Genomic DNA, 16,084 nt, shown 5'->3' with positions numbered 1-16,084 from the left:
GACAACAACAGTCGTCTGAAGCTGTTTAACAGTGTAAGGTAACAGCCTCCAATGTTAGAGAGAAAGCCCCAAAAGCCAGACAATCCACTGTGAGCAGCACTTGGTGATGGTGGGAAGGAAGAACTCCCTTTGACACAAAGATCCTCCCAGTGAAAACAGGCTCCCGGAGGAGAATCTATCAATCAATCAATCAATCAATCTTTATTTATAAAGCACTTTTCATACAAAGATGTAGCACAAAGTGCTTTACAGCCTCCAGGCTGGGCACACAGCAGGAGGGAGGCAAAGAAGCCCCCCAGCCAGGTTGAGAAGACCCACAGAGCCCCAGCAGCCACGGTCGATCACAACCCCGGTGCAGAGAGCCCCCTCCGAGGAAACACTGGAGATATGACCTACTAAGAGTATATACAGAATAAAATAAAAAAAAATAATAAGAATGGGATACAGTATAAATATAAATAGAGTAAGAAGATAAAAAATGAATAAGAATAAAATCAATAAATATTAGGTAAAACCTAAATTAATAATAGAGTAACAGCATAGAATAAATAAGCATAAAATAAATAAACGTTAAGTAAAAGCTAAATTAAAAAGGTGGGTCTTAAGCCTGTTCTTAAAAACATGTACAGTGGGGCAAAAAAGTATTTAGTCAGCCACCGATTGTGCAAGTTCCCCCACTTAAAATGATGACAGAGGTCAGTAATTTGCACCAGAGGTACACTTCAACTGTGAGAGACAGAATGTGAAAAAAAATCCATGAATTCACATGGTAGGATTTGTAAAGAATTTATTCGTAAATCAGGGTGGAAAATAAGTATTTGGTCACCTCAAACAAGGAAAATCCCTGGCTCTCACAGACCTGTAACGTCTTCTGTAAGAAGCTTTTCTGTCCCCCACTCGTTACCTGTATGAATGGCACCTGTTTGACCTCATCATCTGTATAAAAGACACCTGTCCACAGCCTCAACCAGTCAGACTCCAAACTCCGCCATGGCCAAGACCAAAGAGCTTTCGAAGGACACCAGGAAAAGAATTGTAGACCTGCACCAGACTGGGAAGAGTGAATCTACAATAGGCAAGCAGCTTGGTGTGAAAAAATCAACTGTGGGAGCAATCATCAGAAAATGGAAGACATACAAGACCACTGATAATCTCCCTCGATCTGGGGCTCCACGCAAGATCTCATCCCGTGGGGTCAAAATGATCATGAGAACGGTGAGCAAAGATCCCAGAACCACACGGGGGGACCTGGTGAATGACCTGCAGAGAGCTGGGACCAAAGTAACAAAGGTCACCATCAGTAACACACTACAACGGCAGGGAATCAAATCCCGCAGTGCCAGACGTGTTCCGCTGCTGAAGCCAGTGCATGTCCAGGCCCGTCTGAAGTTTGCCAGAGAGCACATGGATGATACAGCAGAGGATTGGGAGAATGTCATGTGGTCAGATGAAACCAAAGTAGAACTTTTTGGTATAAACTCAACTCGTTGTGTTTGGAGGAAGAAGAATACTGAGTTGCATCCCAAGAACACCATACCTACTGTGAAGCATGGGGGTGGAAACATCATGCTATGGGGCTGTTTTTCTGCCAAGGGGACAGGACGACTGATCCGTGTTAAGGACAGAATGAATGGGGCCAAGTATCGTGAGATTTTGAGCCAAAACCTCCTTCCATCAGTGAGAACTTTGAAGATGAAACGAGGCTGGGTCTTCCAACATGACAATGATCCAAAACACACCGCCCGGGCAACAAAGGAGTGGCTCCGTAAGAAGCATTTGAAAGTCCTGGAGTGGCCTAGCCAGTCTCCAGACCTCAACCCCATAGAAAATCTGTGGCGGGAGTTGAAAGTCCGTGTTGCTCGGCGACAGCCCCAAAACATCACTGCTCTTGAGAAGATCTGCATGGAGGAATGGGCCAAAATACCAGCTACTGTGTGTGCAAACCTGGTAAAGACCTATAGTAAACGTTTGACCTCTGTTATTGCCAACAAAGGTTATGTTACAAAGTATTGAGTTGTATTTTTGTTATTGACCAAATACTTATTTTCCACCCTGATTTACGAATAAATTCTTTACAAATCCTACCATGTGAATTCATGGATTTTTTTTTTCACATTCTGTCTCTCACAGTTGAAGTGTACCTCTGGTGCAAATTACTGACCTCTGTCATCATTTTAAGTGGGGGAACTTGCACAATCGGTGGCTGACTAAATACTTTTTTGCCCCACTGTACGTTCTCCGTGGCCCTGAGCTCCTCCGGCAGGCTGTTCCACAGACGAGGACCATACCACTGAAACGCTGCCTCTCCGTGAGTATGTGTCCTGACTTTAGGGACAATCAAAAGGCCAGTACCAGAGGACCTCAGGGTCCGCGAGGGTTCATATGGTAAAAACAGATCTGAGAGATAAGAAGGCCCAAGACCATTAAGACATTTAAAAACCAATAAAAGAACTTTAAAATCAATCCTGAAACACACGAGGAGCCAATGCAGCGATTCTAAAACCGGTGTAATGTGGGCCCGCCCTCTGGTCTTCGTCAGCACACGAGCTGCAGAGTTTTGTAAAAGTTGTAAAGGTGAAATATTCTTTTTGGGGAGACCAGAAAGCAGGGCAGTAATCAATGCGACTGGTAATAAAAGCATGCATCAACATCTCCGTGTTGGCCCGAGAGAGAATAGGGCGGACTCTGGCTACATTCTTTAGATGATAAAATCCAATTTTGATTACATGTTTAATATGTGGGATAAAACCAAGCTCAGAGTCAAAAATAACACCCAGGTTTTTAACTTGTAGTGAAGGACATAGTGAAAATGCCTGTAATTTAGACAAGAGTTTCTCTCTCTGAGCCTCAGGACCGATGATTAAAACTTCAGTTTTGTCCTGGTTAAGCTGTAAAAAGTTTTCTGCCATCCAAGATCTTATATCTAAACTACAGTTAAAAAGGGCATCCATTGGTCTGGTGTCATCAGGAGACACGGAGATGTACGGCTGAGTGTCGTCAGCGTAACTGTGGAAGTTCACTCCATGCCTCCTGATGACACCGCCGAGAGGGAGCATATACAAATTAAAAAGTACAGGGCCTAAAATCGACCCTTGGGGCACACCACATGTCATTCTATGGATCTTAGAGGAGCATGTATCCATACTCACCATAAAAGTTCTGTCTGAGAGACAGGAAGTGAACCAGTTGTGTACAGCACCAGAGAGGCCCACCATGTGTTTCAGTCAGTTTAAAAGAATAGCGTGGTCTACTGTATCAAAGGCTGTGCTTAGATCCAGCAGCACCAGGACTGAGAGCTTTTGGGAGTCCCAGTTACATCTAAGATCATTTAAAACCTTTAGGAGAGCAGTCTCTGTGCTGTGGTTCACCCTAAATCCAGACTGGAATATCTCCAGGATCTGTCTATCATTCAGAAAGTCATTAATCTGAGTAAAAACAAGTTTTTCTAAAATTTTACTTAAAAATGGTAAGTTGGATACAGGTCTGTAGTTATTAAAATCATTACAATCCAAATTGCTCTTCTTCAGAAGGGGCCTCACCACCGCCGTTTTAAAGGCAGCAGGGAAGACACCCAACTGAAGAGAGCAATTCATCATATATGAAAGCTCAGCTTCAAAAAAATCTACCATGACTGGTTGCAGGGTGAGGGGAAAGAGAAGAGATGAGATCAGAGAGACACAAAAGTTAAGGACAGTCGTGACATATAAAAGCATCAGGAGTGAAAAGAGTGGAGAAGAAAGCAGAGCATCATCAACAGCCTGAGCCTATAGCAGCATCACTAAGGGATGGTTCAGGGTCACCTGATCCAGCTCGAACTATAAGCTTTATCAAAAAGGAAAGTTTGAAGCTGATCTTCAAAGTAGAGAGTGTGTGTCTCCTGAACTCAAACTGGGAGCTGCTTCCACACCAAGTCCAACATAGCCAGGCTGAGTCGTTAGATTAGTCCAAAGTAAAGTCAGAAAGTCATTATTTGTGTCACATTTTAGTGGAAATGTACAACAACTGTCCAAAAGTTATTTCTAAATCTGATATTAAACAGTTTAAATGGTGAAAAAAGCTGTAAAGAAAACAGAGTCAATAAAAGCCTCTTTAGAGGGTCACCAGTTTAAAACTCAGACATTTAAACTGGTGATTCTCCTTCTCTGCTCCATTTCCTCTCTAGACTTCCTGTTCGTAGGAGGGATTTGATTGGCTGAACGTCCTTTTAGCCTTTCTTTAGTTCTTTGGGTGCTAATCAAAGAGGTAAACACACGAGTCATGTGACGTGACATAAGTAGCGCTCTGATTGGTTGGGACTGACAAACTATGGTGCTGTTTGCAAGCTTAGCTTTGCAGAGGCAAGAAAATCTCTTAGATAGGGATGAGACGCTCCACAGTGACGTTTCCACACTTTGGAGCTTCTGAAGTGCAGATGTTTGGAAATGCTGCTCCAACACGTGGTTCAAACACTCAGATCACGTGACCTCAGCTGCCACAGGTGGCATACCTGCGGCTTCCATGTTAGCATGTTAGCTTCAACAGGTGGTCAGTGTGAGAGCAGAAGATGATATCAGTGACATCCAAACAAGGAAGGAAGAGACTGTTGAAGGCAGCGAGCTGTGACTGCTGTGAACGGTGTTCTCACACTATTTTCTCCCTGTGTCAACATACATGAGGCTGTTTCAGCTGCAACACACCACAAACACCTTTATACAACTAAATATACTGAGAGCACACTGCTGTGGTTGCTGTGGTAACCATTCATATATCCAGCTGTTTATGGCCGAGTCTGCTTCCTCATCCTTGGGAAAAACCCTCAAAGTTTGATGCGTTTTTGACTTGAAGCTTTTTGTGATTTGGTTTTATTTGTTGTTCTACACACTGTGAAACAAAGCTAGAAGCCCCTGTGGTACAGTGGGGGACTCAAACCCAGGACCTAACCTGCTCCAACAACAGTCAGAAGGATTTTATTAAGTCTCATTTTCTGTTCATTAGGAAAACATCAATAATGAAGAGCACATGTTTATAGAGGCACATTCAGACCAATGACAACAGTCCATTCACACTGACCTCCACCTTTTTAAATGTGAGTAAACACATCATGGTTCTGGTGCTGATGTGATATCTGGGACAGGTGATGATTTTGAACTCAGTCTGAGGTTTGATTACATTGAACCTGCACTGCTTTCTCCTGTTTATGACACATTTATACCCAAAGTCTCAGCTGGATAACAAAGAACGAGGAAAAACACATTTGTTGAGAGAATTGTTAACAAATGTGGTGAGAGTGTTGTAATAGTTACAGACAGAACTTTGATTCATTTATTTAAATGCATTCAAGGACATTTTGTTACTCACGTTATGTCGCTTCCACGATGTTATTTTTCTCTCCTACAATGTACGTTACAATTACATTAGCATGACCATTTATCCAAATTAGGCGATGACGTCATTTAGCAACTTCCAGCAACTTTTAGGACAGCCAATAGCAATTTTCCTTACTGAGCAGTTGGCAACACTGCTAGGAGCAGTGGGTGGATGGCAGCATCATCATGAAGGATCAGTGTGAGAATAAATTATCATCCACAAAGAAAACCAGTGTGAGTGTCTGACGCTCTTGTCAGAAAGACGCAGTCACAGCTTGTGGGTGCAGTTAGCCGGTTTGCTAGTTAGCTGGTTTGCTAGTTAGCTGCTCTGGTAGTTAGCTGGGAGCTAACTCACTCGAACATTTGATGCTAAACTGTCTAAACTGTGTGAGCAGCATTCATTGCTGCTCTCTGTTACTCTCCAGCCGCTCTTTAACTTAGTCCTCTCAGTTTTTTTCCTCCTTACAAACTAGAAAACCTTCTTTTTCAGCTTCTCCTCCACACCCGAGCTGTGGCTAAGGTGCTACCAGCACGCAGGCTCGGTGTGTCCAAATTCATGGGCCGCATTATCCTGAGGACGCATTTGTAAACCGATAACGTCACAGCGATGCACCAAAGGCTGTCCAAATTCGTGGACTCCTCCGAATGCAGCCAACAAATGCGTCCTCCTTTTCCCCGAATATGAAGGATGGGTCGGGTGTGTCCTTCGTGGCCCACCATATCCCAGAATTCATATTGCGGCCCAGCCAAACTCCAGTTTCTGGTAATGGCGGCGGCTACTAAGATTTAAAATAACTCTTATTAATCTTCCTGGGTCACAAAACTTTTAACATATTTTCAGGCGAGAATGTGAGTGTGTAAACTTCAAATATCTGCTCGGTTTATCAAGATATTGCATATTTGCAAAAGTGCTTCGACGTTTTCGGAGACGTCTGTTACCCGCCAGCTCGATAGCTGGCCGAGAGCTCCAGGGTTACTGAAGCCGCAGAGAACGGCACAACTCCCTGCACATCATTTTCAGATCACCGCGGAGTTTTGCTAATCAGATTAAAAGTAATATATAACTCACTTAGACAACCTAAAAATGCTATTGTTTGGCTTTTTCCGTGTTTTATTTGTTCGTGAGTAAATCGGTTTGGCTGAGATTAAAGTTATTAGATTAGATTAGATAAAATAAAACTTTATTTATCCACCGGGTGGGTTCCTCCTTGGTTTTTACACAACTGAATAAACGTCAAACAAAAAACTGATTAAACAGAAGTGTGAGATGGTCAACGATTTACGCCAGAGTCCTGTTATATATTAGATAGCAAGGAGCAGACGGCAGAGTTTATTAAACTCCACCGAGACAGCGGTGACACTAATCAGAAGGTTAGACCGTCCAATTTCATGGCCGTTTACTTCCGGCCTACCCGACCTTCTGAGGACCCGGCCCACGTAGACCGCGAAGGCCGGATCCTCAGGAGGATGCAGACCATGAATTTGGACACGACCACAGTCTTTCTCACTCAACAGTTACACTCGTCACCCAGACTAACAACACTCCAGATGTTCACAACTAGGAGGTGCTAAAAGACCACATACAGTGAGATTATCAGTAAATGTCTGCTGTGTCTGGCGGTGACTTGAGTTTTTACTAACTGGCTACATGAGCAGGATTAGCTGCAGTTCCATCTTTGTAAAAGAGACTCAGCAGCAGAACCAAACAGAAACATTTCTACTTTTTCTGCAGCACCAGCTGAATGTATGGAGCCTAAACTCCAGTGACAATGAGACACATACAGTGTGACTGCTGTGACTTTACAGCTGGGCCTCATTCACTGACATTAGTCAGATGTGACTGAATCTATATCACACTTAAAGCTTTCTGTAAATGAAAGAATCAGTGAAAATGAGGCACTTCAGTTGATTTTAAACAAAAACTCTGAACATAACCTGATCCAGACCAGGTTATAGGTTCAGCATCAGTAACTATGGTGATGTAGCCAGGTAAACACAGAGCTAGACAGAGACAGACAATTTATGCTCACAATCACACATCTCCAGTTAACCTTGCATGCATGTTATTGGACTGTGGGAGGAAGAGTACTTGAAGACAACCCACATAGACCACACTATCACCCCTATTTACAGAATTATAATCTAATTAGATGATAAAGTAATAAATTATTTGGTATTTTAATGAAAATACATTTTAGCAATAGTTTATAAGTCAACAATTATAGTTTAAAAAAAGTGACAAATCAAACAGTTAATAAAATCTTCTACAACTGAAACCAATGAAGACAATGTCAGGGGAGGAAGTAAAAGTAAAAACCAGAGACAATAACTACCTAAATAAAACAGGAAGTGAATAACATTCAAGCTCACTTTAAGCTCAACAGTCAAATTCTGTTTTGTATTAATCCATTGTTTTGAATTTTTGTTTACATTTTATGTTTAAGTGAGGCAATGAGTCATATCACTATGACCAAATATATATTTCATCTTTTCAGTCAGAAATAATCAATTGATCATATTTTTATTACTAAATTTTTCTAAAAATCAAATTCTGATATCTGAACAAACAGCTCTGTAAAAACCTTCGGAATACAGGAATTGAACCAGAAGGTTTGGTGGATGAAGCATTGCAAAAATAAAGAATTTGGACTCAGAGGAGCAGACGGGACATTTCATTGCAAATGAAAGACAGAAAGTGAACAAATATCACTAAAAACCCAAAGACGCTAATTTCTACATTTAGACTTTTTTAAAATCAATTGACTGTTTCTGCAGTAATAGAAATCAGGTTTAACATGATCATCAGTGGAACATTTTAAATCCTGACCTGAGAGTTTCCATTTTACAGCGTGGACTCTTCACTCCAGCAGACAGAAACTTCACTCCTGAATCCTGCAGGTCAGAGTTACTCAGGTCCAGCTGTCTCAGACTAGAGGACTGGGAGCTGAGAGCTGAGGACAGCGCTTCATAGCCTCTCTCTGAGAGCTTACAGTGACTCAGTCTGAAAAATGACAGAAAAACATTAAACAAACACTGTTATTAAATTGCAATGAGGGTGCACAAAAGAGTTTTTAGATTTTGCAATAAATCCTGTTTTTTTTTTTTACTAAGAATCAACACTAAGAGATGACACTAACATAAAACTATTACAGAAGTTTAACTGACTTTTTTCCCATTTAGTGGCTTCTTATTGGTTAATTCTGTCAATTGATGAAAAGCACAACATAACTTGATCTCACCTCAGAGTATTCAGTTTACAGTGTGGACTTCTCAGTCCTGCAGAAATAAACTCCAATGCTGGATCCTGAAGGTTGTTGTTACTTAAGTCCAGCTCTCTCAGTGTAGAAGACTGGGAGCTGAGAACTGAGGACAGAGCTTCATACCCTCTTTCAGAGAGGTCAGGGACACTCAGCCTAAAAAACAAAAACAAAATAAAGACATAATCTGAATAATTGTCATTTGATAACAAACTGTTTGTGATTAATTTAAATCACTTCTTGTGTTGAACCTTTGAAAGAAAGACAAATGCCAGTGTGCATTACTATTTATGGCTAAAAAACATTTTAGTTTAAAAATGTTCCCTGTGTAAATATAAAGACCTGGAACTTGCTCATTAAATGCTAAACAAAAAATAGTGATGACTCATTCTGTGAACAGGTGATAGGCAAGACTGTAAGCATGTAGCAATGAGAGGGAAGGCTGGCTCATATCCTGCTGAGTGAGGGTTAGTTACTCTAGGAAAAGGTCAAGATATGATTGAGAGATTCTGGGAGACTGAACCAGTGAGATTTTCATGGAAATTATTTCAATTAAAGCAGATATAGTGATTAGTCCTTCCATCAGTCGTCCACAAAGCAGTGAGATAAAGTCTCAAGTCTCATTCTGCACAGTGTAAATGTCAGTGTCCTCCGGGTCCTCACTGATCATTGCATTCTGTCACAAATTGTCATGGTTCACAGACTGTGTACAGTCGGAAATCAAAGTGCACGACATAGGAGAGATTGAAAAACAATCAAGCATGCAGATCTAACAACAGGAAACCAGAAGAAACACGAGGAATATAATTGATTCAGCAGCTGCAGATCCTTGGAACTGTACTGGTGAGGCAGATTGTAACATATAGAAGTGAACTCATCTTCAGCTGAGCAGTGCACTGATGCAGAGCAATAAGACCAGAGGAGGAATGAGGGAGTTGATCAGCTATGGGTCCATCACAGTCTTTGAACGTCTTCAGTCAGTACAGAATCATGCTGCGAGGCTTTTAACCAGCACATGAAATAGACTGGACATTACTCCAGTTTAATCTCTTCACACTGGTAACCAGTTCATTTTAGGCGTTATTTAAAGATTTAGTCCTTACTTTTAGTCCCAGTCTATATTTCTGACTTTCTACAATCCTACAGCTCTTCTCACATCTGAGATCTTCCAGTCAAAGGCTTTTACTGGTCCCACTAACTCATTTATTCAGACTCTAGTATTCAGAGTGGCCTTTAACTAGTTTTAGGCTGTATGATGTTCAGTGTTTGCTGTTTAATGTTTTTATCTTCTGTGTTTTTTATTGCCTGCTTCTATTGTAAAGCACTTTGTGGTTTTTGACCTGTGAAAGCTGCTGTATAAATAAATTTTACTTACAGGATGATTCTGGACATGACTTTGATAAAAGCTGACACCCAGATATGTTTAAGACACTCTGACATTTACTGCTGCTATCAAACATTAACTATAATATACTGTATTTAATGCTGATGATCATGTAAAAAAATATGTTTAAGTTTTTAAGGGTCCATCACACATTACACTGTTCATGTTATAAATAAAAGCCTGATCACATGTTTACTCACAGAGCTTTGTTGGAGGCTTTGACCACTGGCAGCAGCCTCAGAAGAGCCTCCTCTGAAGCAGAGTATTTCTGCAGGTCAAACACATCCAGATCTTTTTCTGATGACAGTAAGATGAAGACCAGAGCTGACCACTGAGCAGGAGACAGTTCATCTGTGGAGAGACGTCGTGATCTCAGGGACTGTTGGATATCCTCCACTAGAGAACGATCATTCAGTTCATTCAGACAGTGAAACAGATTGATGCTTTTCTCTGCAGACAGATTCTCACTGAGCTTCTCCTTGATGTACTGGACTGTTTCCTGATTGGTCTGTGAGCTACTTCCTGTCTGTGTCAGCAGACCTCGTAGGAGAGTCTGATTGGTCTGCAGTGAAAGACCCAGGAGGAAGCGGAGGAACAAGTCCAGGTGTCCATTTGGACTCTTTAAGGCCTTCTTCACAGCAGTCTGGTGAAGTGATTGGAGTTTTAGTTTGTTAAATAATTTAGACCATGTGGAGGTTGTTTGTTGTTCTTCCAGCAGATTGAGTCCAGAGTTGATGAAGGTCAGATGGACATGAAGAGCAGCCAGAAACTCCTGAACACTCAGATGGATGAAGCAGAACACCTTGTCCTGGTACAGTCCTCTCTGCTCTTTAAAGATCTGTGTGAACACTCCTGAGTACACTGAGGCTGCTCTGATATCGATGCCACACTCTGTCAGGTCTGATTCATAGAAGATCAGGTTTCCTTTCTGCAGCTGATCAAAAGCCAGTTTTCCCAGAGACTCCATCATCTTTCTGCTCTCTGGACTCCAGTGTGGATCTGTCTCAGCTCCTCTATCATACTTGATATTCTTCACTTTGGCCTGAACCACCAGGAAGTGGATGTACATCTCAGTCAGGGTCTTGGGCAGCTGTCCTCCCTCTCTGGTTTCCAGCACATCCTCCAGAACTGTAGCAGTGATCCAGCAGAAGACTGGGATGTGGCACATGATGTGGAGGCTTCGTGATGTCTTGATGTGGGAGATGATCTTGCTGGCTTGCTTCTTATCTCGGAATCTCTTCCTGAAGTACTCCTCCTTCTGTGGATCTGTGAACCCTCTGACCTCTGTCACCATGCCAACACAGTCAGGAGGGATCTGATTGGCTGCTGCAGGTCGTGTGGTTATCCAGAGGCGAGCAGAGGGAAGCAGTTTCCCCCTGATGAGGTTTATCAGCAGAACATCCACTGAGGTGGATTTTCTAGGGTCAGTTAGGATTGTAGTTCTGTGGAAGTCCAGAGGAAGTCGACACTCATCCAGACCATCAAAGATGAACACAACCTGGAAGTCTTCAAAGCTGCAGATTCCTGCTTCTTTGGTTTCAGTAAAGAAGTGATGAACAAGTCCCACCAAGCTGAACTTTTCCTCTTTCAGCACATTCAGCTCTCTGAAAGTGAATGGAAACATGAACTGGATGTCCTGGTTGGCTTTGTCTTCAGCCCAGTCCAGGGTGTATTTCTGTGTTAAGACTGTTTTCCCAATGCCAGCCACTCCCTTTGTCAGCACTGTTCTGATTGGTTCATCTCTTCCAGGTGGGAGTTTAAAGATGTCTTCTTGTCTGATTGTAGTTTCTGGTCTGTCTGGTTTCCTGCATGCTGTTTCAATCCGTCTGACCTCATGTTCATCATTGACCTCTGCAGTCCCTCCCTCTGTGATGTAGAGCTCTGTGTAGATCTGATTCAGAAGGGTTGGGTTTCCTGCTTTAGCGATGCCCTCAAACACACACTGGAACTTCTTCTTCAGAGCAGATTTAAGGTTACGATGACAAACTGCAGCTGAAAGTTCTGAATAATAATAATAAAAATACAACTTCAACAAATATATTTTACAAAACGCTGATGACATTTTCTGACCCACTGAGAAATGACTTAACACACTGGTGTCATGAGTGTCTCATTTATCTAACAGCTTAAAACCTTAAGTAAGAAATCCTCTTACGTCTCTGCAGACGGTCAGCCAGCTCCTCCTGCTTCATTCTCCTCAGGAAGTCCACTGCCATCTTCACAAATGCCTCTCTGCTGCTCCTCTGCTCATCATCCTCCCTCTGAAACTCCAAGCACTGGGGCTTATTTGGATTCAGAGCCTTCTGGATCTTCTTCAGCTCGTTCTTCACAAAAGTGATGATGTTGTCCTCCAGCAGCTGGAACAGAATACTTTATGAATGAACCACCACTCTGAACTTCAGTCTACACAACATCCACTTCTTTACGATCAAGGGGCATATCATCCACGATCTCTTCACCAATTATAAGTTTGACTTTATCTGATTAACTGAGACATTCTCCACAACTCCACGGTCCCAAAACGTTGATTCTGTTCATATGAATGCAGCGATTTCAGTGGGAGAAACATTTCACTGGTGTTCAGAGCTGAACTATCAACAGGTTGATGTTTGAAGCCAGAAACTTGAAGATGTTATAGGTGACAGAGTTGATCATACAGACAACTGGTCTTAAAGGTTCACTCTGTTTACGCATACAGATCAGTATTTAAGGTTTGACTCTCATCATCCACTGGAGCACAAACTGGGCGTCATCAGGACGCTACAACACAGAACAAACGCCATCCCCACAGACACAGCAGCCAGGGAAGCAGAAGAACATCACATCAAGAAGGTCCTGAGGAAATGTGAACCAGCTGACCAAACACATCCTGCTGCAGGATGTTAACATAGCAACATACTGATGATCCCACTCACTGTGAACAACACATTTGGACCTGATTTGTTGCTCTGGTTTACACGTGAACTTTGACTGCTGTCACCAACTTGAGAGGCTCTACAGAAAAACTGGGACTTGTCCACAAACAGATGTATAAAAATCATAAAGTACATTACAAGGACAGCATTGCCCAATCAACTCTAATTACTATGGCCATGTTATCTCTTCTAATTAAGGTACAGACACTCAAACTAGCTGCTTTCAGTGAGAAGTCAAATGTCTGAATATGAGCTGGAAGCTGCTGAGAGTCCTCCCTCCTTCCCATGGGGTTTACTTTCTCTACTACTTTCACTATAAACAAGCCCCTTTCATGCACCTGCAGAGGGCCACCAGCAGATGGAGCTGTCTTAAACAAATCCACTTGGATAGTTAGCTGTAGATGATTTTCTCAGAATGATTGTAGGATTTTGAGTTACTCTTTAGATTTATTTAAACTCTTATATTGTGCACAAGTGTTGAACGACCCATAATTTCTCTGTACTTTTCATAAGAGCAGCCAGACTTTCAGCTAGTTTTTCTTTTGCTCTGCAGGCTTTATGAAGGTGTGTCAAAGTTGTTCTTTGGACATTGGCTGCTTTTAAATCATTTTCAGTCCTCGTACAGGAACATTCTTCAAGCTAAATCCAAGTATATTAGACCAGAGTAAACTTGATAGATATGCGTGTGTGTGTGTAACTCTTAGAGCTGTTTGGCTGCTTTTTATGGGGGCTGGGTCTTTGGAAAGTGAGCAAACAACAGTTTTAGTAACACACCCTGAACTGCACACTTTAACAAACAACATGAGATTTTAACTGTAATGTAAAAATCCTGTGATTCACTGTTATTAAGCACAAACACATCTATGGCCCCGTTTCTATTAGTAGCTGCTCAGATCGACTGGAGCCATTGGTTTCCATTACAGTTGAGGACCACCTAATGTGGTCGTCTCAATACAGCAGAGTGTCGACTCACATCATTAGTAAGTGCTAATGCTCCTAATTTCCATCATATTTGTCATTTATTTCTCAAAGTTATTGAAGAAACAGTTATTCAGCTTCATTCCCACTGATCTCGAAAACAAACTGTTTCACTTTGGTTTTTGTTTAAAGCCTCGATGTTTAAAACGTTTCCCTGTGATCACATTTGCACCGTCTGATTTCAAAGTTTGTTTCTTTTGGTCATTTAGTCCACAGAGTCCTTGGTGTTCTGAAAGGGACCTATAAATAAATGTATTATTATTAATATTAATAATAAAGTAGTTGTTGTACATGTACAGACCATAAACATGGAGTCCAGCTGTGTTTGATGCTGCTGGGCAGACTGACCACTGGGAACCTCTGAGCTCTGCTGGTCCACTCTGTGGAGGAACCATGGACACACACACACGCACATGAAGCCACTTTCATTATTAAAATGTGAATTTAGCCTCTAAAAGCTGTGTTCAGTCAGTGTTGCTGCTTCCTGTGTCTAACCTCACGTATGTGCTTCTGAAAGAACCGTTAAAAATTCCCGTAAACACTTTTAAACCTGTGAAAAAACCTTTTTAGAACAGTTTAAGCTGTTATATGTTGAACTCTTGGCTGACATCATATTGAATGCTGTGGACTCAGAATATGATGTCACTCAAGTTTACATGTGTGTGAAGGCAGACGACTCAGTACTTTGGTAATACAGTGTAAAGTTGAATTTATTGATTGATTTCCATGAACACCACTGTGGCTCAGTGTTGTCCTGATGGAGTCTCATTAACAGCAGCCAGTATGATCCAGGCTTTAGCTGCTGGGTCTCTGTGTGACCTCTCAGACTGTTTAACAGATCAGACACAAAGAGAATCAGAGCAGCTCTGTTCTTTAAAGACAAACATGAACCCACTCAGGTCACACTTTCCCCACAGATATGAGCATCACTGTCCTCAAACAGCAAATGACCAAGTCTAACATTTGGATCTTTTCTCTTTCATTGTTTTCTTTTTAATGAATCTTTGTAACAATCTGAGGATGTTTCAGGTCATATTTATCCAGGAAACACAAACATGTAAAGGAGTCATCACAGCTCTCTGACCTCGTTGGTCCAGGTTCAGCACTGAAGTCTGGATTTTGATCTTTGGACCAGTCACTCCTCACAGACGGACAGCTGGACCCTGCAGACTGTGACCTCTGACCTCTGCAGACACAAACATGATTGAAGCAGCTGTGATCACACAGACTGCAGATAATGCAGCTGTTTCCTGTCAGTAACAGTCCTCTTAGATTAGAGTTCAGCTTTTTACAGGAAAACTGGACAAAACTGATTTTTGTTACAAATTCATTTTCATTTCCTCTCAGCTCACAAACACAGTCAGACAATCAACCAGAATCAACACTGATTATAATGTCAGTGCAGAATTATTTCTGTAACTCAGTGAGTTCAGCTCTCTGACCTCGTTGGTCCAGGTTCAGCACTGAAGTCTGGATTATAATCTTTGGACCGGTCACTCCTCACAGACGGACAGCTGGACCCTGCAGACTCTGCTCTGTCCTCCTCTTCCTCCATCATCATCTTCAGTCAGTCTGAGAGGTAAACCACAAACACTCAGTGAGTTCACATTAACAGGAGTAACTGAGTTACAGTCGCTGACCTCTGACCTGTCATGTAACCTAGAAACCAGGTCAATATGTCTGTAGGTTCAGTCATCCAGGTCATGTGATCTAAGGAGCTTAGAAAGAAAATAGAGACTTCTTTAAGTTTCTGGAAGACGTTTCATCCGAGAAGCTTCTTCAGTTTTAAAACCAAACGGTGGAGAGTCCCAGATATTTAAACCTGAGACGGAAAGAAAGCATGTCGCTGACCCATCATTGATCATGTGATGAGACACATGATCAATGGTGGGTCAACAATATAACAACAATATAAACACTTATTTCAAGGATGAAACTGCGAGTCTGATCACCAGGAGCACAAACATCTGGAGCACAAACATCTGGAGCACAGACATGTGGAGCACAAACATGTGGAGCACAGACATGTGGAGCACAAACATCTGGAGCACAGACATGTGGAGCACAAACATCTGGAGCACAAACATCTGGAGCACAGACATCTGGAGCACAAACATCTGGAGCAGCATGTTGATGCTGTTGGTTGAGATCCTGAAGACTGAAGTCCAGGCAGCTCCAGCAATGATCCACTGATGTGTTTTTATT

General features: G+C 42.0%; 1 protein-coding gene across 1 annotated transcript in view; it reads right to left on the bottom strand.

Moving 5' to 3' along the window:
• Positions 1–16,084, bottom strand: part of LOC148098702 (protein NLRC3-like) — a 199,270-nt gene that overhangs the window by 90,905 nt on the left and 92,281 nt on the right. The window contains exon 9 of the mRNA XM_087850553.1: positions 8,173–8,346. Within this exon, the coding sequence (XP_087706679.1) occupies positions 8,173–8,346 (174 nt within the window). The remainder of the gene's footprint in view (positions 1–8,172; positions 8,347–16,084) is intronic.

This window comes from Neolamprologus brichardi, chromosome 14, assembly GCF_056152115.1.
Source record: "Neolamprologus brichardi isolate AB-2024 chromosome 14, ASM5615211v1, whole genome shotgun sequence".
Classification (NCBI taxonomy): Eukaryota; Metazoa; Chordata; class Actinopteri; order Cichliformes; family Cichlidae; genus Neolamprologus; species Neolamprologus brichardi.
This window is presented reverse-complemented; position numbering and strand designations above follow the sequence as displayed.